At 57.2% G+C, this 24,104-nt stretch overlaps 1 protein-coding gene across 1 annotated transcript; it reads right to left on the bottom strand.

Moving 5' to 3' along the window:
- Positions 1–1,188: 1,188 nt before the first annotated feature.
- LOC308506894 (maestro heat-like repeat family member 5) lies at positions 1,189–24,104 on the bottom strand (the record flags this gene model as incomplete). Its single annotated transcript, XM_081070889.1, has 28 exons — positions 1,189–1,289; positions 1,421–1,495; positions 1,690–1,792; positions 2,121–2,243; positions 2,836–2,991; positions 4,202–4,433; positions 4,771–4,988; positions 5,223–5,334; positions 5,527–5,664; positions 6,005–6,249; positions 6,482–6,626; positions 7,703–7,857; positions 8,388–8,672; positions 9,941–10,032; positions 10,207–10,342; positions 12,655–12,759; positions 13,422–13,517; positions 16,852–16,972; positions 17,677–17,753; positions 17,876–17,998; positions 18,104–18,253; positions 19,122–19,241; positions 19,578–19,694; positions 20,720–20,794; positions 21,558–21,608; positions 21,707–21,855; positions 23,420–23,537; positions 24,024–24,104. 28 exons carry the CDS (start codon positions 24,102–24,104, stop codon positions 1,189–1,191), a joined length of 3,699 nt encoding a protein of 1,232 aa, XP_080927015.1.

Genomic DNA, 24,104 nt, shown 5'->3' with positions numbered 1-24,104 from the left:
GCTGGGTGGACTGAGAGAGGAAGCAGGCCCACCAGAGCTGGGGGTGGGCCCAGCGCTCTGCTTGCAGGGAAAGGCTCTGGAGGATGGCATAGGCTCCTCTCCTGACGAACACCCCCACCGGCCCTGTGCCACCAACGACGCAGGTCTAGCCCCCAGGTGGGCATTCTCAGCTTCCCAGCTTATCCCCCTGCCCCCCAGCGGCCCTCCCACATCCGCCCTCTTGGACCCCTAGGAGTCGGTCAGGCCTCTCCCCTCGCTCAGACAGCACCTCCTGCCCTCCCAGCCTGCCCTGACCCCAGCCCTGGTGATGCCTGCCAGGCGGTGCCCTTCCCCAGGAGGCTCCCCGCCCCTCCCGGCTGGAGGGGAAGTCTGGGCGACTTCTGGGCCTCTGACGTGGCCCGTCACATACTCCCTGGAGGGCTGTCTGGGAGCACCTGCGCTTCTCCCCTAAGAGGGCCCATGATGCCTCGTGAGGGCGAGAGTCTCGTCCCAGTCCTCATCTTCAGGATGGCATTGGATTCACCCGTGACAGTGATTAGCACATGCCGGAACATTCTGAGCAGCTGCAGATGCCGTCCCCAAAGCAGCCCCTGGGAGCAAGGGGGCTGTGGCCACAGTGAGGGGCCATCAGCAGGGCCTCGGTGGGGGCTGATGTCCATGCTGGAAAGGCCCGGGCACTGCCCAGCGGAGGCAGAGGCAGTGAGGACAGATCCCGGAGTGTCTCAGCCCCACGTGCCAGATTTAAACACGATCTGAGGGCAGGACAGGCATGGGCTGGGATGTGCATTTAGAAAGCTCTGCTCAGGCTGGGGATCAGAGAAGGGATGGTGCAGGAGGGGCAGCTGGGGGGCCTGGAGCAGGGCGGGCACGCGGGAAGATTCTAGATGCTGGGGAGGAGGGATCACAGGATCTGGGAAGGCCTGGGAAGGCTGGGGAGGGGCCTCAATGATGAGCCCCGAGTCTCTGGGCCAGCCCAGGGCCAGCGGCTGACTTTGGGCCTCGTGCTGGCCCAAGGAGACACCCTTCAGATCCGCTCTTCAGTCCCAGATGGCCTCCCGAGGAGGTGGCGCTGGGAGGGTGAGCGAGGGGCAGAGAGAGCCCAGGAGGCCAGGGGGAACTCTGTCACGTTTAATAGAGAGAATTGCACAATACGACACAACGACAAGCAGCACAGAGGGCAGCCAGGGCTCAGCGGGCTACGTTCTGGGACAGTTCGATGACGGTGTCCAAGTGGTTCTGGTAGAACTTGCGGCTGCTGGAGTCCTGCTCCTGCTTGAGGGCCTCGAATTCTGCAGCACAGACCCAAGGGTCTGATCACACGGCCACTCCAGCGGGGCAGGGCAGGGGCGCTGGGGCCGGGGGCCGGGGCGGGCAGCCTGTGTGGGTGCGGAAGGGAGATCCAGACAGGCACTGCACTCACGTTTCCTGAGCATTTTCACGTCACTCATCGTTAAGGAGAAGCAGAGGTTGGTGAAGTAGTCTTGCAGTATTCCCCCTGCACAGCAGAAAGGTAATGGGTGGCCGGAGACCAGAGCCTGGCTGCTGGGATCAATTGTGCCCACCCTGGGCCCAGCCCACTGCCCTTGCTGGAGCAGATCTCAGGGCACTGGCACTCGGCCATCCAATGCAACCGCTCAGGGCAGTGGGCAGTGTGGGGGTGGGAGTGCAGACCACTGGGCCACCACCCACCCACGAACTTCATGGCCGTCAGCTTCAGGTTCTTGTGGGGGCTGCTCAGGTAAATCAAGGCCTGCATGAGAAACTTGTGGTAGCTGGTAAAGTTGCTCTCCACCTGCGGAGGGGGCAGAGATGGCGGTGGGTAGGGACAGCTGCCAAGCAGGGATCCCCGGTCCAGGCACCTGGTGGGGTGGTCTCCCACAGGGCCCGGCTGGGAGGCCTGAGCCCATTGCTGAGACACCACGCTGCCCCCCAGAGGTGCAGAGCGGGCACTCAACTGACAGGCACACGGCCAAGGCAGATGTCACCGAGGGGTTCCCAGCATCATACCACCCCCGTGTGGATGCCCCTCAGAGGGTGCTGGGGTGAGTCGATTCCTGGAGAACCCTGACTGCACACAGCCCGCCTCCCTGCCCCTGCGTGGGGAGGCGCCGGCATCTTACCATGTAGACAAAAATGTCATTCTCGGCACTCTGGCCATGACCCCACGCCAATTTACTGAACAGCTCCTTTCGAAACGCCCACTCCAGCAAGATGGCACAGCGTAGGAAGGTGAACTTTGTCTTCTGCAGGTGGGGAGAGAGTGAGAGACAGACAGACCCACACAGGTAACAGCCCTCCCATTTCCACCCCCTCCAGGAAGACTGCCCTCAGGAGGGGGCACCTGGACAGGATATTCCAGCAGATTAGCGGCGCCTCCAAAAAGCATGATCTAGGAAGCCTTGGGGCCTGTGAAATGGCTGGTAGCAACAGGGCCACCCCATAACCTCCATGGGGGCAGGTGCCCTGGAGCAGGCGTGGTATGCACCCAACCTCAAATGCCCGGCTCCCAAGGCTGATGGGGGTGGGGGGCTATTGAAGCCAGGGGAGGCTCACAGGGTCCTGGATAAAACCGGGTGAACCTGGAGACAGGCGGGGCCGAGGGAACCATCACCCAGGATGAGTCCTCTCCTGTTCTCCCTCAGCACGTTTCCTGGCAAGGTCATGCGGCCTCTCCAGAATGGCAGCCTCGCTCTGGTCTCCACTTACTGGGGCTCAGTCCTCCTGAGCTGCCCGACTGACCCACAGGCAGGTGGGGCCTTCCCCATCCCACTTCCGGGCCAGCGCAGGCCTCTCTGGAGCATGCTGTCCAGCCAGAGGCATGTCCAGGACACTCACCGTGACCACTGCAGGGCAGGAGTCAGCCAGGTGGAAGAGCAGTGGCACCAGAGACCAGAAGGCATGCTTCCTGAGCACCTGCTGATACTTCTTCCCACCGCTGTAGATGACATTGCCATACAGGAAGATGGCCCCTCCACGCACGTCTTCCCGTTCCTGCCGGCGTCGGGCAGGGCTCCCCTCAGGCGAGCTGCATGCTGGAGCCCTCAGCCCCTACACCACCGCCTCCCTGCCGGCCACCATCCCATCCCACCCCTTGCTGTCTGGTCCAGTGACCTGCAGCGGCCAATATTTGCCCTCTCATCCACTCCTCTTCAGCTCAGGGCCAGCAGACTTCATCCCTCCCCTCACGGACCCTGCTGTTCACCTGACACCCCAGCCTGTCACACCAGCCGGAGCCGCCTTCTCTCCTGGTTGCCCCTGTTCCCCTTGCCACCCCCTCCAATGGCTGCGGCCTCCTCCGGAATTGGCCTCTTCTCTCTGGCTTCCCTCCTCTGCGATTTCTGTGGGGACCTCAGGCTGACAGCAGTCACACTTCCGACTCCCAGCAGGCCAGTGTGGGGGTTAGACCCTGGTGCCAGATCTGTCACTTCCCTGCTCTGTGGCCCTGGGCAAGGCTCCTTCAGTGTGTGACTCAGTTTCACCTTTTTTTAGAAGGGGCCAAAAACAGTGCCCTTGCCCTGGGGACATGGTGGCGCCTGTGTCTGGCCATCTGCTGCTCCATCCCCACCTCCGCAGCCTCACGCAGCAGCCTCGGGACAGCAGCACCAGGGGTCTCCAGGACCCCTGCACGAGGGCAGCACCATCTGGCCCCCACCTGGCTCCACCTCCCTCTTCCTCACCTCCAGGAACCAAAGCATCTATCTCCCACTTGCACACCCCTACTGGGGCTCGCCCCACCCTGCCCTCTGCCCACTCCCCTCAATGTGCGGTCTCCCTGAGGTTCACCTGCAGCTTGCCTGTCTGCCTTGGCGTAAGCCTCACCACCTGGCCGCTCCTGACTTACTCAGAACACCTGAAATCTTTAACCCCGCCCGGGCTGGCAGCCATCCCACCCATTCTCTACGTGGCTGCCCCAAGCGTCTTTCTGAAGACAAACTGCTGCTGCCCTGCCCTCTCCTCAACCCCAGCCAGTCACCATCATGACCAGTGTCCGCTGGGTGAGGGGTGTGTGTGATTTGGAATGGTTATTTCCGTGACAGCCTGGAGCCCTTGAGAAACCTTTCTTTCCTGGGACCAGGTTCTCTCCGGGCTCCTCCACCAGCTGGAGGACTTAACCCACAAGCCCGGGGGACGGGCCCGCAGCCGCTTCGGCTGTTGTGATTGGCGGGCTGGGCTGAGGCGTTGTGCAAACGTGAAGTCTCACGTTGTCAAACAGCGTCCGCAGGTGCTGGGCTATCTTGAGGCTGACGGCACCGACGCCGTGCAGGCCCAGCTGGTGCAGGATGTTGCCCACGACCTCCATCAGGCCCAGGAGGTCCTGGGGCTCAGGCCTCAGGAAGCTTTCCAGCACCCTGGCCAGCCGGTTCTGGAGCAAGTCCTCCTGCGGGGAGACGTAGCCCCCCCACAGCTGCCATACTTCCTCCGAAATGCCCCCCCTATGCTCCATCGGCAACTTCACGCTCAACAGGGGCCCTCAGTCCCAGCCTTCAGCCCCCATCACGGGGCACGGACATGTACTGGGAGGCCCAGGGCAGGAGAAGGAAGGACGCCCCCAACCAGCGAGGTCTGAGTCTTCCATGTACTAGGTGGAGCATGAACCCGACTACCTGGCAGGTGTGCTGTCGGTAAGGGATTCCCACCTGGAAAGGAGGCCAAAGTCGCTGACCTCAGAGCCCCCTTCAGCTCCAAATTTCCAGAATCCCCAGGCCTGTGCAATACAGCAGGGTCCCCTCCAAACACTCCGACCCTCTCCTACCCCAGGCCTAACTTCACCATCCACCCCTTCCAATTCCACCTGTCATGGAGGCTCTTTTCAAATGCCTCCTCCTCCCGGAAGTCTTCCTGGGACAGAAGTGGGCATGTCCTCCTCTCACCTTCTTAGGGTGCATGAGGATACTTCTGAGCCCCTGCAGGCTCATGGCCCGCACCAACTGGTTGGGGTTGTTCAGGCCCAGGCTCAGGAAGTTGTCCACAGATTTCCGAGACACATGCTGGGTGAGATTGTGACTGTTGAGAAACTGAGCAGGTTTTTACAGTCAGGCCACCATTTTGGCTACCAGGGAAAACCAGCCGATAGCACAGCATGAGACCGTGGGGGAAGACGCAAGGAAGCACTTCCAGACGGCAAGTATGTCTGACGTGGAAGGCACAAGTTAGGATGGCGTTATGCTGGAGGGTAGAATGGAAGTCCAGAGGGCACCGGTGAGGAGAGAGCAGGGACTGACCTCTGTGATGACCACAATGGCCACGACGCTGTCCCGTGCCTCGGAGCCTGTCAGTAAGATGACGGACTGCCCAAAGACAGCCTTCACCTCACAGTTATACTGAGCCATGGTCCTGTCACATGGGAGAGGCACACACGCGAGCCCTGAGGGCTCCATCCTTGGCCAGGGGGACCCTCCTCTCCCCGCAGACCGCACTGGCTCAGGGAGATAGCCCAGGTGACTGAGTCTGAAGTGCAGGGTCCCAGTGTGGGGTGCGGGAGGGCGTGCAGTCTGGGGTCAGGCCCTGCCCGGGCTTGGTGCTTACTTGGCCAAGAGGGCCACCCCCTCTGTGTAGGTCTCCAGGTGCTCAAAGAGCTCCCAGGCCTTCAGCAGCTTGAGGTCGGCAAACACCTCCCAGTAGTTGGTAGTCCAGAAGAGACCCTTCAGTGCCTCCAGGCACGTCCTAGGGGCAAGTGCGGGCGTTTAGAGGAGGTGAGTCGGAGGGGCTCAGAGCTCCACCTGGAGCGGAAGGTGGCTCTGGCTTTTTCCCGGACCCGCACTCTCCCATCTGGGCCTGGGCAAGCTGTCACCTTCTAGCTGGCCGCTTCTTAGGATCCTAAGTCCTGATAGCTATAGGCTGCTCTACCCCTGCTCCCCACCCTGAACCACAGCCCCTAGGTGGGGCCAGAGCTCCTTCCTGTCCCCAGCTCCTAGCCCAGGGCCTGATGCCCACCAGGCGTTCTGTGGATGTGAGCGAGGAACCAGGGAGAGGGGGCTGGGCGCCGAGGCCGGTCACACGTCACCTGCAGGGGCTGAGGGGCTTCATCTCTAGGACGTCCTCCTGGTAGTCTGTGATGCCCTCGACCAGGCCCAGCTCAAACAGGTAGTGCAGCTGCGTGAGCAGGCCCAGGAGGATGCCCGCAAAGGCCCAGTGCACCGTGGCCCTGTACTCCCGCATGTAGAGGAGCTCGTAAATGGTGTCCAGGGCCTGCAGGGGGCAACAGAGCAGGGCCCGGACCCGCCGCCAGCCTTGGCGCTTGCATGGGGCCTGGTGCAGTGAGCAGGGGAGCTGAGAGCTGCAGCTACAGGGCTGCCCTGGCCCCAGGCCCCGCTGCCCTCGCCTGGTGGGACCCGGAGAGTCCCAGGGGCTCTGGCTCCACCTGGGACTCAGCACCAAGAGCCCTTGGCTCCTCACGCCGAGACCCTGACATCCCATAGGGCCCTTGAATGAGAGGCCATTGCAGCGGCGCAGGGAGGGGCCTGGGTGTGGTGCTGCTCACCAGCAGGGAAGTCAGCTGCACCTTCTCCGAGAACCTGAGGAGCTCCTTGGGTGGCCGCTGCTTCAATTTCAGGTAAAGCAGGGAGACGACCTTGCGAGCCAGCAGGTCGTTGGTGGCCAGGGCCTTCCACATCCGTGTGACCTGCCTGGGGAGGCAGGGAGTCCAGTCCCATCAGCCAGCTGGCCACACTGGGCAGACGGGCAGGCGGGACACAACCCCTGGACAGCAGGATGGCCTGTGGACCTGTGAAAGTGGAGACTGTGGCTGGGGCCCTCAAGAAGGGTGCGCCTGTCATGGCGTGGGGTGTCCAGGAGGCTGTATTCTGCTGACCAGCGGGCTGGGGCCCCTGCCCGAAGCTCTGAGTGTGGCTAGCTTCCCCCTGGGGGCTTGCTCCCACTCACACCCCCTTCCTGTGTGGCCCTGAGCAAACTCCACTCTTTCCCCGGCCTGTCTCCTCACCCTAATAAACCTTTCCTCAAATTAAAGAGAACTGCATTTTTTCTCTCTCATGTGTCTGGGCGTGGGCAACAAGGTGGCAAGGCATGTGCCAAGGCCAAGAAAGTGGGCTCACACCGCAGCAGGGTTCACCCCTCGGGCGGCCTGACAGATGCTCGCAGATCCAGACCCCTGAGAACGCCCTGTGGCCCCAGACAGACGATGGTCCCAGGGCACAGTGGTCCCTCCGTCCTCTCAGACTTAGCGGGGCACACACGCCACTGCGCTGGCGAGCCTACGCTTCTGACTCAGCAGGGACAGCCAGCTGACACCACGTTTCTAACGCGCTCTGTGTTGCAGACCTTGGCTGGGGGCCCAGTGGCTCTCAGCCCAGAAGGGCGACTGGGACCATGTGTGCCTGGGGCCGGGGTCAGCAGGCGGGAGCTATTTGGGGGCTGGGTAGTTTCTTCATGTCACCCAGCTCATCTCTGGCCCCTCTGCAGGTTGGCGTGTGGAGCTCTCCAAGTCTGAGGGATATTTGTGTAGAAATCCCCCTCCTGGCATTGCTGGAGTCTCAGCCTGGCACCCTCAGCCTGGCACCCCACCTTCGGGGCCCCCACTGGCCCCGTTCTGGAGTTTAGGAAGGGGGCGGAGTCATGCCAAAGCTTGTGCGTGCTTCTGCCTTTCCAGGACCAGTTTCCATCCAGGCAGTGACCGTGGCTTAGGAGGGCGAACCCCAGAGCGTGGCCAGGTGCTCACTTTGGTTCGTGCATGCAGGTGACCTACCTCTCTGAGGGGTGGCACAGGGACAGCATGACCTCCACTGTCTCCTGGGTATGCTGGGCCCCCAGAATTGCCACCACCTTCATCATGGTCTGCAGGATGTTGTTGAACAGGATTCCAGGCAGCTCCTGGAACAGGCCTTGCAAGATCTCAGCCACCTGCATGGGGACGGGCAGGCGGCAGGGGCCTCAGCGCAGCCCCTCCAGCTGCTGCCCCTGTGCCCTGCTGGCCCGGGTCCACCTCCTCCAGGCAGGCGTCTGGACACACCCAGGGCCCAATGGGGATAGCAGGTGGGAGCAGCCTCTCACCTCACAGCTGCTGAAAATGGGAATCAACCCCTAAGGGCCAGGGGTTGTCCAGGCCCGAGGAGGGGCTGAGGACAAGCTTGGCCAAGCCAGGCGGGAGACAATCAAATCCTGGGGTGGGGGAACCATTTCTGTCCCGCTGAACAAGTCTGTGAACAAGGCAGGGCCCTGGGACCTTGAGGGGGTCCAGCCAGAAAGCAGGGTGAAGCAGGGACTCCGGGGTATCACTGAGGCTCAGCCCTGCTATCAGTTAGGGCCATGCTGCTTCAGGCAGCTGGAGGCAGGGCTGGCCGCTGCCAACTGCCAGGAGCCCCCTTGGGACCCACTGCCTCCTTTGGCTCGGGAGGTCTCCATGAAGAGGGGTGGTGAGCTGGCACACGCACACGGGCAGCCCTGGACGCGTGGCCGTCCTGCACCCCATCGCCCCGAGCTTCCCTGACAGTCCTCCGGTGCCAGTACGAGACACACTGCGTGTGGCCAGAGCAGAGGGGCTGTGGCAGCCTGGCCCGGGCGCCCACCTGCTCCTGCTTGATGCTGTGGTCCTCAGAGACCGTGAGGAGGAGCTGAGAGGCGAGGTCGCACTGCAGGAGACTGTGGCTGCAGAGCCCGTGCAGGAGCGTGAGCACGAGCTGTGTGTGCTGGGCCACGCTCAGGTTCTTGTCCAGGGCCTGTGCCAAAGGGGCGGGGCTGAGGGGCCACCGCGTCAGCAGTCATCCAGCGCTCCCAGGGCTGGGGGCTCTGCCCTTACCCACAGACGGACCGAATGCCAGGTGCATGGCCTTGCAGGGAACGGAGAAGGGCCCCGCTTGACCCCCAGCCCCGAACAGGCTGTTGGTGCCCTGCCCAGCTGGCCTTAGGCGGCCATGGGCCACCACCGGCAGCTGGAAGTCTGGCTGCTACAGGCTCTCAGCTGCCCCTTCTCTGGAGAATTACTCTGGGGACGACAGCAGCGAGCAGCCTTGCCCAGGTCAGGCACCCCCGCCCCGCGGCCTGCAGCCCATAAATAGTGACTGACTCGGGCTACGGAAGCCCACCCCCAGCCTCAAGGTGGGACCAACTGCTGGTGCAGCTCGAGCCACAGCACGCCTCGTGGTCAGGCCGAGGCCATACCCTGCTCAGCTCCTCCCTGCCCTGTCCTGCTTCCCTCACTCCCTTCTCCTGAGAACCCCACCAGAAGTCCTGTCCCAGGTTTTGTGTCTGGGGGACCCACCCCAACAACAGGCTTCTAAACCCAGGCCTCCCTGGGAGGGATTCCCGGGCGGCGCCCATTTGCACAGACGGGTCACCACTCCTACAACAGCCTGTCCTGAGAGCAGGCTGGATGTCAGCTCAGGGACCCTCACTTGGAAGATGGAGAAACTGAGGCCCAGAAAGTGTGACTGACCTATCCAAGGCCACTCAGTCAGTTGGGCACAGAGCTTGGACTCAAACCCAAACCCTCAACTCCCAGTCCAATGAGAAGGGAGGGCCGAGTCCAAGAGAGCAGATGGGGAGGGTGGAAAGAGAAACGGGAGGCCAGCCATCCTGCATGCCTGGGGCTAAGGGGAAATGCGAAGACCAGGACAGTCCCGACAAACTGAGATGGAATGTCACAAAGGAGAGGCCAGAAGGAGACAGGGTGCTGAGAAGACAGGTTTTGAAGATGTCAGTGAGACCTTAGAATCTGCAGTTCCCGATGGGCCCAGCCACACATCCAGGTTACAGGTGGGTGGGGTCAGGCGGGATTGTAAGGGGAAGGGAGATGTCACTTTCCTGGAAAGAGTACCAAGCTCCTGGCTCTGCCTAACCCGCCCCCTTGCACAGGTTGTCGGAGGCCTCCACTGGCCCCATCTGTAAAATGCTCATGGAAGGTAGTTTGGGCAGTGTGGGGTTTCTGTGGGCGCACCCTGTGGGCCAGCTGTCAGCCCCTCCCTGCCCCAGCGCTGACAGGCCCCACCTTCACCAAATGGTAGAACATCTCTGATTCTCTGCAGGCCCTTGCTTCAAAATTCTTCATTTTATTCAAATGCATGAACTCCTCCACGTTCCCTGTTGTAGGACACTCTGTCAGGAGACCTGACCTGCTGAAGCCCAGAAAGTGACACCATCCTTTCCAGACCACAAGCGAGGCCCAGAGAAGCCAAGGAGCCTGGCCAGTTCCATAGGGAAGAATGGGCGCTGGCCTCTGCCAATGTCTCCTCCCCCTCCCTCCTCACAGCTCACCCTTCTGCTGGACTAGAAGCTGCAGGAGGAGGTGCACACACTGGCAGGAGTGGGTCCAGGTGACCTGGTCCTTGTCTCGACATAGCAACATCAGCAGGCCTATCTGGTGACCCAGCACAGAGGGCGTGGCCTCTTCCTGCGGAGGGCGGGCAGTGAGCAAAGCCAAGCCGAGCTTTTTGGTGTCACTTCCACCGTCCCTCCCAACTTTCCAGCTCTCTCAATCCACTGCTCTGCTCAGCGTCTTGTGGGCAAGACACCAGCTCAGTATCTGAGAAGAAGCTATCTTTCCAGCTCCAGGACAGCCCTTACCTCCCGACTCCAGCTTCCTCATATATAAAAGGTGGCATTGCATTGGTTCTGATGAAAAGTTACTGGTATTCTTATTATTTCCCTGTATGCATGCATATGTGTTTGTGTATGTTTATTCTGGCTGCTTTAAGATTTTTTTCCACTTATCATTGTTTTTCAGCAATTTTCATTGTGATATGCTTTGGTTTGGTTTTCTTTGTGTTTATCCTGCTTGGGGTTTATTGACATTCTTGGAGCTATGGGTTTATATTTTTCATGAAGTTTGAAAATTTGCATCCATCATATCTTCAACGATTTCTTTCAGTCCCAATCCTCTCACTTCTCCTTCTGGGACTCCGGTTATACTTGACAGTGTTCCACCAGTCACTGAGGCTTTATTTTTCGTCTAGCCTTTCTTTTTTCTCTATATGCTTCAGTTTCAATAGGTTCTGTTGAAAATTCATCCTCTCTTCAAGTTCACTGATACTGTCTTCTGCAGGGCTCAATCTTCTGTAAACCAATACAGTGAATTTTTCATTTCAGATAGTGTATTTTGCAATTTCTAAAATCTCCATTTGGCTCTTTTTTATAGTTACTTGACATGTAGTTTTCTTGATACTCTATCTAGTCTATCATTGTGTTTATATTTTCCTTTAAATTCTTGAACATATTTATAATAGCTGTCTTAATGTTTTGTTTCCTCATTCCATCGTCTCTGTCATTTCTGGGTCTACTTCTGTTGACTAGATTTTCTTCTACTCATGAGCCATTGTCTCTGCTTCTTCCCCACATCAAATAAGTTTTCAGTGTTTGCTGGACATTGTGAGTGTTCTATTGAATTTTGTTCTGACAGGCAGTTAATTGATCCTGTGGAGGTTTAGGGGTTTTGATGTTGTTGTTGTTGTTGTTGTTCGTAGGGCACACTAATGGTATTTTTTATGGATATGTTTTCATTTCTTTTGAATAAATACTAAGAGTGGAACTCAGCCTTGTTCCAGGACCGGCAAGGGTTAACTTGCTAAGAACTGCTGAAAGTTCTCCCAAGCGGCTGTACTGGTCTGCACTTGCACCAGCAATGGCTACACGTCCCTGTCCACATTTGGTATGGTCCGTCCTTTTCATTTTTGCCTTCCAGGGGTAAGCGATGATGGCTTACCACTTAAAGTCCTATTGTGGCTTTAATTTGCATGACCTTATGACAGATTATGTTGAGCCCATTCGTTTTCATGTACTTTGTAAAATGCCTGCTTAACTTCTGCCCGTTTTAAAACTGGGCTGTTTAGCTTTAGATTGCATTGTAGAAATTTACTTAAGCTTCTGGACGCACATCTTCTGCTATAGATATACACACTACAGATATCTTCTCCTGTCCGCATCTTGACACTTGGGTCCCTTAATAGTGTCTTGTGATGTACAGAAATTCCCAATTTTGGTGAAGTCCATTTTACCCATATTTTTATTTACAATTGCTGCCCTCTACATTCTGTCTAGGAAATCTTTGCCTATCCCAAGCTTGTAGGAAAATTCTGTTTTCTCCTAGAAACTACATTTCGTTCTGTGATTCATCTTGAATGATTTTTGTGGTGTGTGCGATCAGGGTTGAGGTTTGTTTCTTGTTTTTCCCTGTTTGGGCCTCTGCGTGTTTCAGCACTTTGTGGAAAGTCCTTTCCCCATTCAATGGCTTTTGATGCCTTTGTTGAAAATCAATGGACTGTACAAGTGGGATCCTACTTTTTGACCCCGTCTTCTTTTCGGTCTATCTATTGGTCTGCCACTTGGTCATGAAATCCAAGCCCTGAAATCCAGCAGTAGCAGTCCTCCACTCATTCTTTTCCCAAGATTGTTTCGGCTGCTCTGGATCCTTTGCATATGTGGAGCTCACCTCTGGACCTCAGCTGAACACTGTGCTCCTGGCTAGCCACCTGGCTTTCCTCCCTTCCTTCAAGCCTTGCTCACAGGCAACGTTGCCAGGAAGACCTCATGAAGACAGGGTTTGTGTCTTGTCTCCAGTGCCATGCCTACCAGTCCAGATGCGCATTGAATATTGACTGCATGAATCAGCACCAAGGCAGAGTGTCACGGGGGCTCCCTGCCCCCCCTTTGCTTGGGCCTGCCTGCCTGGCCACCCTCCCGCAGGTGGGGGACTGTCAGAAGACTCACAGTGAGCACCACACAGTCCAGCACGTACTTCAGGAGCAGGAAGATGGACTGTACCACCCGCTTGCGCTCATAGCTCTTGTCCGACTTCAGCCAGGGCTCTGTGTGCTGGGATGGAGACAGGAGAGCCGAGGAGACTGGTCTACCCCACCCATGGGTCCACCCTCACCACCCAGTTCAGACCTGGCCCAGGGCACAGTCACTTGGCAATGGGTGATGGGAAGGATGGCTAAAGCTGGTCCTGCTCCACCAGATGTTTAACTCTTCTCTACCCATGCATCCACCCAGCTCCCTCAGGAGAGCCTGGGTCTGGGGCCACATGACAGACTCCAGAATGCTCAGGAAAGCCCTGGGCTGTGGGAGCTCTGGAGGTAAGCAGTGCCTGGCAGATATCTAGGTTTGTCTCAGTAGCCTCAGGGTGGCAACAGTTGTGGAGGCTGGTGGATCAGAGGGAAGCCAGGGTGTTTGAAGGAGAGCATCTCCAGGTTATGTGGGAACCCTCAGACTATTCCTGAGACGGGTCTTTTCTCCAGGGGCACTGGAAGGTAAGGTCAATGAGCCACTCTGCTCCTCACAGGGTCTTTGACTCTTCTGAAACACCCACCACAGCCCTTACAAGAGGTGACAGCCCCCGGCACTTGGGCCAGGGTGTAGGGCATGCCTGCCAACCTGGGACCCACCCTGAGTAGACCATGGAGAAGCCAAGGCCAGGACTGGGGTGGGCCCTGGAAGCCCTTGGTTCTACACCCCATGCTGCCCCCAACCCTCACCTGCAGGAGGAAGCAGACCTCATCCATGCTCTTGTTCTCGGAGATGAAGTTCTGGAGGAGCAGGTCAAGTGCCTGCATGGACTTCTGGTACAGCACCTACTGGGGCAGATGGCCACCTGGTGTCACATGGCTGGGGTTGGCCTGCCAAACCTGTGTCCCTCCCTGGCCAACACCCTTGTCCAGTCCTTACTAGGTGCTTGGGGAATGTCCCAGATGAGGGCTTGGCCATTCCTCCCTGCAGGGCCCCAGGTAGACAATAACATGTGCCCCAGAGGACTGATGAGCCCTGGATGAGGACAGCCTCCTTGGAAACAACCCCCAGGGTCCCTCCCACCACTTCAGCATCCCACAGGTCACTTCTGCTGCTCGTGTCCTTTGTTTGCCTTAAACACCTCCGTCCCTCAAGGGTTAGTCCCGTCCTCTTTCCTCTTCACCCTCCTGGTTCTTCCTAGGAACATTTGTGGCATAGATATTCAGAACTCTGGTTGGAAGCCACGCACCAACCTGCTCGCCGTGGAGGCGGATGGCAGACCAGCACAGCACTTGGCACTAGGAACTGCTCGATGATTGTTGAATGAATAGGTAAATACATTAATATTATATGATGCTGCAGATTGTGGGAGTATGGCATGCACCTAATAAATACTGGTTAAGTGAATGACTCAGTTGTTCCTCTGCATGATAGTGCTATAGTCTGCCCCCTTGACCACCTAAGGATCAGAGATTTCTCAGTTTCAGAGGACACATATATGCCATAAATGCAAAAGAAGACAGTGAATACAATTGACATCCTTTTAATGTTGATTCACTAGCCATAAATTCACTTTCTCCTTCAATGGATATTTGTTGAGCACATCTGATCTGAGATGTAGAGTAGGAAATAAGCCTGGCTCCTGACCATGAGAAGATCTCAGTCCCATTGGAGAGAGGCAAGAACACATTGTAAAAATCGAATAAGAATAGAGATAAATGTCTAACCACCTCACACCTGTTAGAATGGCTATTATCAACAAGACAAGTAGTAAAAAGTGTTGGAGAGGTTGCAGAGAAAAAGAAACCCTCATACACTGCTGGTGAGAATGTAAACTGGAAAGCAGTAAGGAGGTTTTTCAAAAAATTAAGAATAGGGGCGGCTGGATGGCTCAGTTGGTTAGAGCGCAAGCTCTGAACAACAGGGTTGACAGTTCAATTCCCGCATGGGATGGTGGGCTGTGCCCCCTGCAACTAAAGATTGAAAACATTGGCTAGACTTAGAGCTGAGCTGTGCCCTCCACAACTAGATTGGAGGACCACGACTGGTGGATCCCGGAAAAATACACTGTTCCCCAATATTCCCCAATAAAATTTTTTTAAAAAATTAATAATAGAGTTACCATATGACCTCACAATCCCTCTTCTGGGTGTCTACCTGAAAAATTTGAAAGCATTCATTTGTAAAGATGTATGTACTCCAGTGTTCACTGCAGCATTATTCACAGTGGCCAAGACATGGAAATAACCAAAGTGTTGTGATAGTGTTTGGAAACAATCAAAGTGATAGATGATTGGATAAAGAGGATGTGGTACATATACACAATAGAATGTTACTCAGCCATAAGAAAAGATGAAATTCTGCCATTTGAGACAACATGGATGGATCTTGAGATTATCATACTAAGCAAATTAATCCAGACAGAAATAGTTGAGAACCATATGATTTCACTCATATGTAGAATATAAAACTGAAAGTAACAAATGAACAAACAAAAACTCAGACACAGTACAGTGGTTACCAAAGGGAAAGGGGGTTGGGAAGAGGTAGAAAGGGTAAAGGGGGTCACACATATATAGCGAGGGAAGGAGATTTGACTTTGGGTGGTGAACACGCAATGCAATATACAGATGATGTATTATAGAATTGTACACTTGAAACCTATATAATTTTATTAACCAATGTCATCCCAATGAATTTAATAATTTTTTTAAATGGGCATCTAAACAAGTTGGAGATTGTGTGTTGCTATTTAAGTGCTATTGAAAAGGAGAGTCATCAAAGACATGGTGGAGAGCCACTCCCCTCTGACCCAACGGTGACTACACACTCACACCAGACGTGCAGATCCTTTCCTCTCCTCCCACCCCCCGCCCATCTGTGCAATGGTGCTGGAGGCCAAGGCAACTGGCGTTCACAGGACAGAGACCTGGAGCACAGAGAGAGGCACGGAGAGAACACTGGACATCTACAGAGGGGCCCCCCTTGAGTCTTCAGCTGAGTGCTGATCAGTGCATGTGTATGGGAGTCATTTGAGGACAAAGAAAGTGCCAACTTTCAAAAAGAATCTGTCAACGTAGAATTCTATACCCAACGAAAATATCTTTTTGTAAACAAAAGCTAAATAAAGACCTTTCCAGACACACGAAAGCCAAGGTACCAGAACAGTTAAGAACAAGTACAGGATATCCTGTAGGCAAAAGACATTGATACAGGATGGCAACATGAGCCCACAGAAAACAACGAGAGCTGCAGAGAATGGTCACTGTGTTGGTGACTGTGAGACTTTTTTCCTTATTGTCTAAATCTAGTTAAAAGACAACTGGCTGTTTAAAGCAGAAATAATAGCAATGTCTGTGTAACATGTGTAGAATTGAAGTGGATGGCAATAGCAATGCGACACCAGGGAAGGCCATCATAAGCTAAGGATGTTTCCTATGAGCTTTAAACAACCAGTAAGGTACATAACAAAGTGGTCTTGCTAATGGAAAAAGCACATCAAATGGAATCATCAAGAAGTTCGGTTAATTCAAAAGAAAGCAGAAAGAGAGGAAAAGAGGAACAAAGAATCCATAGGACAAATAGGAAACAAACAGTAAGATGGTGGCATAGCCCCAATTACCTGAGTGTGAGGGGCTAGAATCCCCCTCCCCCAATTAAAATGCAGAGCTTGTCAGACTGGATAGAAAAGCAAGATCCAATGATATGCTTCCAAAAGAAGACAAAAACATTCTAAATACAATGACACAAATAGGTTAACGTAAAAGGATGGAGAGAGGCCACCTGTACCAACACTAGTCAGAAGATAGCTGGACTAGATGCCTTAGTATCCAACAAAGCAGATTTCAGAGCAAACAATAGTCCCAGCAATAAAGATGGTCATCTCATAATGGTACTACTCAATTCATCAAGAGGACATCAACTCCTACGTGTTTATGGATCTAAGAACAGAGCACCAATGTAAATGAAGCAGAACCTGGTACAACTGCCAGAGAAAGAGACAAATCCACACCTGTACAGGGATTTCCACACCCCTCTTTCATCACTGATAGGACAGCCGACAGAAAATCAGTGAGTACATAGCTCTCTCTACTCCCCTCTGTTCCCCTCACTCACATACGTGGCAAAGGCTTAGTAAACTGGTCCAGCACCCAGAACTGGCCTCCCCGGGGGACAGACAGGCCCCAGGGCCAGGGCAGTCACCATGACATCCGGGACTGACTCCTGTGGAGGTAAACAGTTTTTCAGCATCTCCGTGGGTGGGAGCTTGTACAAGCTCTCTAGGCAGGTTTGCAGGATCCTGGATTTGACCATGGGCTTGAGACTGGGCCGCAGACTACTGGAAGAAACACACAGAGGATTCTGGATTTCTTTGTACAGCCCACTATCCTAGGAATGAAAGGCCTGGCTGAAGTGGGTTCCCAGCAGGGAGAGCTTATGTAACTTAAAATGTGCAAGTGGGTCTGGATTACAAAAAGGCCTTAGACTGTGGCATGGAGTGGGGCACGGTGGGGATTGCAAGAGCTCATTTGGACTGGCAGGGGCTAGCCCAGCTCATTCACTCGCTTCTCTTGGGTTTATTGACAGGTATTTGTAAGAAAACTTAGGGGTTATTCTGGGGTCAGTGTCAACACTGTGAATGAGATCAGGCATCGATATGTGGGAAAGGTCAGGCCCTAGTCTGTGACCAGGGTTGGGGCTCAGCCTGTGACCAGGATCAGGGCTCAGCCTATGACCGGGATCAGGGCTGTGTATATATCCAGGACGAGGGCTCAGTCTGTGTCAATGTTAACAGCCTACCTTGGACAAGAAACAAAGTAAGTCTAACTCTCCCTGATAGAATGTGGTGGCCTCTGGCTTCAGCTTGTCCAGCAGCTTTAGTCCCTGGCGTCAGCCTCACCAACTTTGGCTCTTATTCACAGCTTTTCATCTCACACACTGACCCTCACCTCACACTCAGAGAATCTGGCCTGTCTTCATTCCTGGACCCTGAGTTGGAGTTACCTGAGTCCCACAATGACCAATATGATCTTCTGCCGGAACAGGGTGGCCAGGAAGTTGGGCTCTTTCTGAAGGATACCCTGGAAGGACAGAGAGAGAAGGCATGGTGGAGGTGCCTGGCCCTGCCCACTCAGCCTCCTCTCCCCTAGTGGTCCCTGCAAATAGCCTCTGGGTGGGTAGGGCCCCTCCAGGGGTCACTCACCAGGAGACAGTGGATAAGCTCTGGTATCTGAGTGAACTTGTAGCTCTGGGTGCTGTTCTCCCACCTGAGAGCTCTCGTGAGCATGATGGTGGCCGAAAGGAAACTCCTTTTGAGGGTATTATCCTGTCCATGCACAGATGGACAAGAGGGAGGAGCCACGGGTCACCTGTGATGTATCAGCACACAGCCCGGAGCCCACCCGTTGGGGGCGCCCCAGGCAGGGCTCACGTCGCTGCTGCACGAGTAGTAGTACACCATCCTGGAGACGAGGTTGTCCACCCAGGGCAGGATGCGCTCCCCGGCATGTGTGGCCATCTGCCCGTAGCAGAGCAGGGACGTGCTGCCCACCCATTTCCAGTACGTGTTGGGGTCCGGCTGCTGCAGGCAGGGAGGGCACTGGGGAGTGGGGCCCGCAGAGGCTGCCAGACTCTCTCACCGGCCATGGGAGAGTGGACTCACGGGAGGGTCAGTCCTGTGCTCAGGCCCAGGACTGTGTTCCCAGACCCAGCACCAGCCCCTCCTCCAGGAAGCCCCTCTGCCCCAGCCCCTCTCGCTGGACCCTGTGCTTCTCCAGGCAGCACCCCTCCTCCAGGAAGCCCCTCTGCCCCAGCCCCTCTCGCTGGACCCCCTGCTTCTCCTGGCAGCACCCCTCCTCCAGGAAGCCCCTCTGCCCCAGCCCCTCTTGCTGGACCCCCTGCTTCTCTAGGCAGCACCTCTCCTCCAGGAAGACCCTCTGCCCCCAGCCCCTCTCGCTGGACCCCGTGCTTCTCCAGGCAGCACCCCTCCTCCAGGAAGCCCCTCTGCCCCCAGGCCCTCTCGCCAGACCCCGTGCTTCTCCAGGCAGCATCCCTCCTCCAAGCGTCTCTGTGGTGCACCTGCTCCTCCCAGCCAGGTGCCCGGGACAGGGGCTGGCTAACAAAACGGAGCAGCTCAACCTATCCATCCCCCAGGTCAGGTGCACAGGTAAGGAAACTGGGGCCCAGGTCACACACAGAAGGCAGGCCTCACAGCCCCTGACGGTCAGCCCCGATGCAAGCTCTGGCCCCCAGGCTTGGGGCTCTGGGGACCAGTCTCACGTCTGCAAGGTCACAGTGAGTTCAGAGGCCTGAGTTTCACACGCTCTCCCCTCAGGGAGCTGGGATGGGCAGGGGTCACCCCTTTGTTCCCAGTGAGCAAACGGAGGCTCAGAGCAGGCAAGTGACGCTCTCCAGGCCACCAGCCCCTCCCGTCCCCATTCACTGTCTACCTGGCTGTCCGGGGATGTGAAGGATGAGCTCAGGGACGTGGTACGACCCAGGTGCTCCAGCACAGACCACACCACCTCCATGTGCGAGGTGGACGCGATGCCAATGGCCAGTGCAATGCCCTGTGGACCAGAGAAGCCCGTGTACTGGTCCAGAGCGGCAGTGCCTGACGAGGCCTTCCCTCTCCTGCCCACCCCTGCCCTGAGCAGCGTGCACCCCAGGGGGCCACCAGGCCACAATGGAGCCGGGATACAGCCAGCCAGGTCCCATGGCCTCTCTGGATCAGTGCCTGCACCAGGGGTCCCCACGCTTACTGACAAAGTGAGTGCAGGGTGCTGTGAGAGTGGCAGACGCATGACGTGAAGGGAGGGAGGGCATGGCCAAGAAGCAGCCAGGTCATCTTCTCCCCGAGAGGCTGTGTGAGCCACAGGCGTGGGGTCCCAGGGCTGCGGACCCACCTCCCGTTGGCTGGACGACTGCTGGGGCAGCTCGAGGAGGCCGGCCAGGTGCTTCTTCACCAGGTCCACACTGGTACACTCTCTGAGGACCAGCCCGTAGATATAGAAGAGGAAGGTCTGGAGAAGGATGCAGCCGCTGTCAGGCCAGCGGGGCACAGGGAGGCGGCAGCGTCACCACTGGTGAGGGGGGAGGAAACTCTGGGAACACCCACCGCAGGCCCCACACCACGCTGCCACCACTGGACCAGGCTGTCTGGGAGGCTGAGTCAAGCGGGGGGTACCAAAGCCCCCTCCCACCCCACATGGCTTTCGTGCTGGTCCTGGGGCTCCGAGCTTTGTGGTTCCTGTGGGGTGGTACCCGCATTTAGAGCCTCAGCCCTTCCCCCTACCCCCAACCCCGGGGCTGGGCCCCAGCTTGTCCTATGCCCCCCCCAGGACACCAAGCCCTGAGCACCCCTGGAGCCTTGCCTTCAGACCCCTCTGGCCACAGCTCACTTCCCGGCCCACTCCCCTCAGGCACCCAGGCGGAGCCATGACGCTCTGCACCCCAACCACGGTTCACATGGGCGCAGGAGGCCACACTCAGAATCTTCTAGAATTCCCCTTTGTTTTTCCCTCGATGGAAATGTGTAGTTTCTACACTGGGCAGCACAGCTTGAATGGAACACAGTTCCCTACTTTCATTGCTGATATCTCTGTCTTGTGTGTCGCCGTGCTAGAGGGTTAGGCCCATGAGGGCAGGCACTGCTGTCCCAGCCACTGTCCACTGTCCAGTGCCACGTCCCTCCAGCCCAGAACAGGGCCTGCCTGGCTGGTGGCCACTGCTCAGTAAACATGCTAAGGGAGGTAACAGCGGAATTGGCACTCCTGTGACCACTGTCTTCTCCAGGCCTCGCCCACCTGATTGGATCTGCGTGTCCTAGAGCAACGGAGGTATGAGCAGAGCCTCCTCGTGGCTACAACACCCCTCATATGCCTTTCTGGCACTTTCCATGCACTGGGAGCTTCAGGTCATGTCATTCACTTGGGGAGGGGTGGGGAGGGGTGGGGAGGGGAGGGGAGGAGCCTGAGCTAGCACAGCTTCTCCAGCCTCTCCAGCTGGCACCATGCACAGCCTGGGGCATCCCTGCCCGGGTACTGACCTTCTTTAAAGGCTGCTTGAGGTCCAGGTTCAAGGACACCAGGAGGTCCTGGACGCTGGCATCTGACACCTCCTCCTTGATGAGATACGGGCAGACAGAGCACAGAGCTCAAGCCCCGCCTGCTCCACCAGGTCAGCGGTCAAAGCCCAGAGTGCCCAGGACAGACAGGGCCCTGCCAGGCCTCACTCTAGGCGTGATTCTGGCCATGCCCACCTCTGCTTGACCCCAGGGCAGCCCCCTACCCATAGCATAGACGCTGAATTCCTTAACGTGGCTGGGGAGCCAGTGATGCCTGGCCTTGCTGGCATCCTCTGAGCGTGCTCCCACCCTCTCGTGGTGCCATCTTGCTGGCCCCGGGGTCTTTGCACAGGCTGTTGCTGCTGCCGGATGGCTCTTCTCCCACCCCCGGGTCAGGATCTCCATGCCTGGGTCAGCCATGGGCCAGGTTTCCAGCCCCCAAACCCAGCCGACCATGTGCTTGGATCCTGTCTCCCTCTATAGGCACATGTGCAATGCTGTGATCCCTCCCTCTCGGTCCTGTCTGTCAGCCCCGGACCCCCCGAGAATCTGAAGCAGGAATGTGGAGGAGAGGGGCCACGACAGCCTCCACCCCACCAGGAGCCCAACCACCTTCACACTGGACAGAGGGCCAGAGCACCTGGGGCATCAGGGGAGAGCTGGGCTGGGTGCCCCGTGCTGGCTTGAGAGCAGTCACTGGAGGCCCCCACAGGTGGGAACTTCCTGGGGGGCAGCGGTGGGTCCTTGAGAGTCCTTGAGGCCCCAGGGGGCAGGGTGAACATGTGGCTGATGGGCACCGACAGTGACGTCTGTGCCCCACCTGGCCCTCCACATACACATGCCAGGCCAGCGGCTTCAGGCACTGCAGGGTCTGCTGGCAGCCAAGGAGCAGCGTGGACCCACAGCACCCAGTGAGCCCTGGAGAAGCAGAGGGTGGCGGGGTGAGCCAGGGGTCTCCCAGGGTCCCACCTGGTCATGCTCCTGGATGTGATGGCAGATGGCCTCCAACAAAAGGCTGTGCTCCACGGCCGACATGACCCCGATTCTGTCCCTGAGCACTTTCTCCCAGGGTGGGCGGTCACTCAGGGGCTGCACCATGATCGCCCTGCCTGGGTGGTCTGCAGGACAGAGAAGCAGAGAGGCCGCTCCGGGACCCTGCAGCCTGTGCTGCGGCACCAAGGAGAAGCCCCAGGCCTTCCAGCTTCTGGCCCAGCTGCGACCCGACGTCACTGGCCCAAACTGCCTTCTTTACAAAGCATTTGCAGAAAAAATGGTGTGAAAGTAGCCAGGAAATTGCGAACACAGAGGGCACACGCCTCACTGGACACTGAGACAGGCCAGGGGCGTGGTGACTAGCCAGAGGAGTGTCCCGGGTCAGCATTCAGACCCTGGCCCAGGAAAGGGGACACGCAGGGGACATGAAACCTCAGCCCAAGAGAACAGGGTGCCAAAGGAACCGCTCATCGGGTGGGACAAAAAAAGCCAACCTGGGTCCCTACCCTTGTCCTTGCACTAAAATAAATAGCAGACACAGTGTTTGAATCTCCAAACTGCAGCTGTAAGCATACTGAGCCAATGGAGAGTTTGGGTTGACTATGGCTTAAAGACAAACCCCAAAGGAGGGTACTTTGGGGGTTGGAGACGTGGGCGTGGGGCACAGAGCCAAGCCTGGGAGCTGTATGATAGCGGTGACTTCGGAATTCTCTAACATTTTTACAAGGGTCATTGATACTTCTTTGATCAGAGAAAAGAAAAAAGCTGCCAGCCAGCATCCCACTGGGAATGGAAACAAAGTCCCGTCCCAGCGTGGGTCAGGCCCCGCCCCGCTTGCAGGCAGGGAGCCACCCCCTCCGGGTCCAGCTCATCTCCTTACTCCTGTGCATGTCATAAAAGGGAACCTGCCGTGGGCATCTCAGCGTGTCCCACACCCGAGCCAGTGACAGCGGATATGAGGGGCCGCTCTGGGAACCCCCAGTGGACACCCACAGCCACGACCGCGTCACGCAGAGAATGCAAGGCCCAGGCTTGCTAGGCCACCTCACTGATGACACGGATCTGTGAGCAGCTGGAGCCATGCATTCATTCGCTCACTCACTCAAAGCGGTTAGAGAAGCCAGTGCGTGCCGGGCACTGGGACCACTGGGACCACTGGGACCACAAATAAACTCAGAATGCCTGTTGTTAGCGCTCTCCAGGGGTTCTGTGTCCCCAGGCAGCCTGGGCGATGGGTGATAGGAGACGCCACCCTGCCCCACCACAGGGGATGGGGGATGCCAACTGTCCCCCGGGAGAGCTGTAGAGCCCGAGTTCTTGAGTACGGAGATGGCTGTGGCCTTCAGCATGCTGAAAGTGGGGTGCAGAAGACTGAGGCCACCACAGTAAACCTCCCCTGCCTTGTAAGGCTGCAGAAGGACAGCCCTGGTCTGTGCTGGTTCACTGAAGCCCTTCTGGAAGTTTCTGTCTGCCTGCTGCCCCCGACAGTGTCAGGACAGAATCCCAGAGGAGGGGGTGTGGCTATTCGTCCCCCCACCCAGGCCGCCTCCCTCAGGGCAGCCACGCCACCTGCACTCCGCAGGCACAGAGCACACACTTAGAACCTGTGCCTAGAAACAAAGGCCCCCAAAGAGTGGCCCGCTCAGAGCCAAAACCAGGGGTTTGTGGGCGCCCACTGGCCCCGCTCACCAACATCCAGCGCCTCCTCCTCTTCTTCCTCAGTGGGAGACAGGAGGCTGCACCTCCATTGGGGACGGTGGAAGCCATCACTGGGTGCGGCTAACATGGAGAGCGAGAGCGGCGCCTCCTGCAGGGACCCAGGGCAGCGTCAGTCACACCAGGCCCCCACCTCAGTCAGTCACCCAACCTTACCAGGTCCCTGGTCAGTCACGCAGCTCTGAGGGCTCTCTGTGGGACCTAGGGGCGGGGCAAGGATTAGGACCCTAACTCGACTGACTGAGGCGCCCTACGGTCCCTGGGCCCCAGCCTGTCCCTCCGGGCTCCACCCCCAGAGGCTCTGTGAGTCTGTGTCCTGAGTTATTTGGCAGCAGCTGCGCTGGCCTCCCACGGTCCCCCATCCACAGCTCAGGCAGGGCCAGTGCGCACGGTATCCAGCCACATGAGGCACTGCACACCAGCCAAGCAGGGGGCTGGCCATGTGCTCTGAGAGGCCCTGCTGTACCCTCGGCCTTCCCTGGACCATCCACCCCACTTTGCTCCCTCCGGTTCCCCACAGGAGGGGACCACAGGGCCTTCCATGGGCTGGACTAGGTGTGCCCCTCACGGCCCTCACCTTCTCCCCCAGGGGGATGGCAGCCTCCGACACCACCAGCCACACCAGGGCTCTGACGTCCCTTTGACCCCTCCTGCCCAT

Source organism: Rhinolophus hipposideros (genome assembly GCF_964194185.1).
Source record: "Rhinolophus hipposideros genome assembly, chromosome: 13".
Classification (NCBI taxonomy): Eukaryota; Metazoa; Chordata; class Mammalia; order Chiroptera; family Rhinolophidae; genus Rhinolophus; species Rhinolophus hipposideros.
This window is presented reverse-complemented; position numbering and strand designations above follow the sequence as displayed.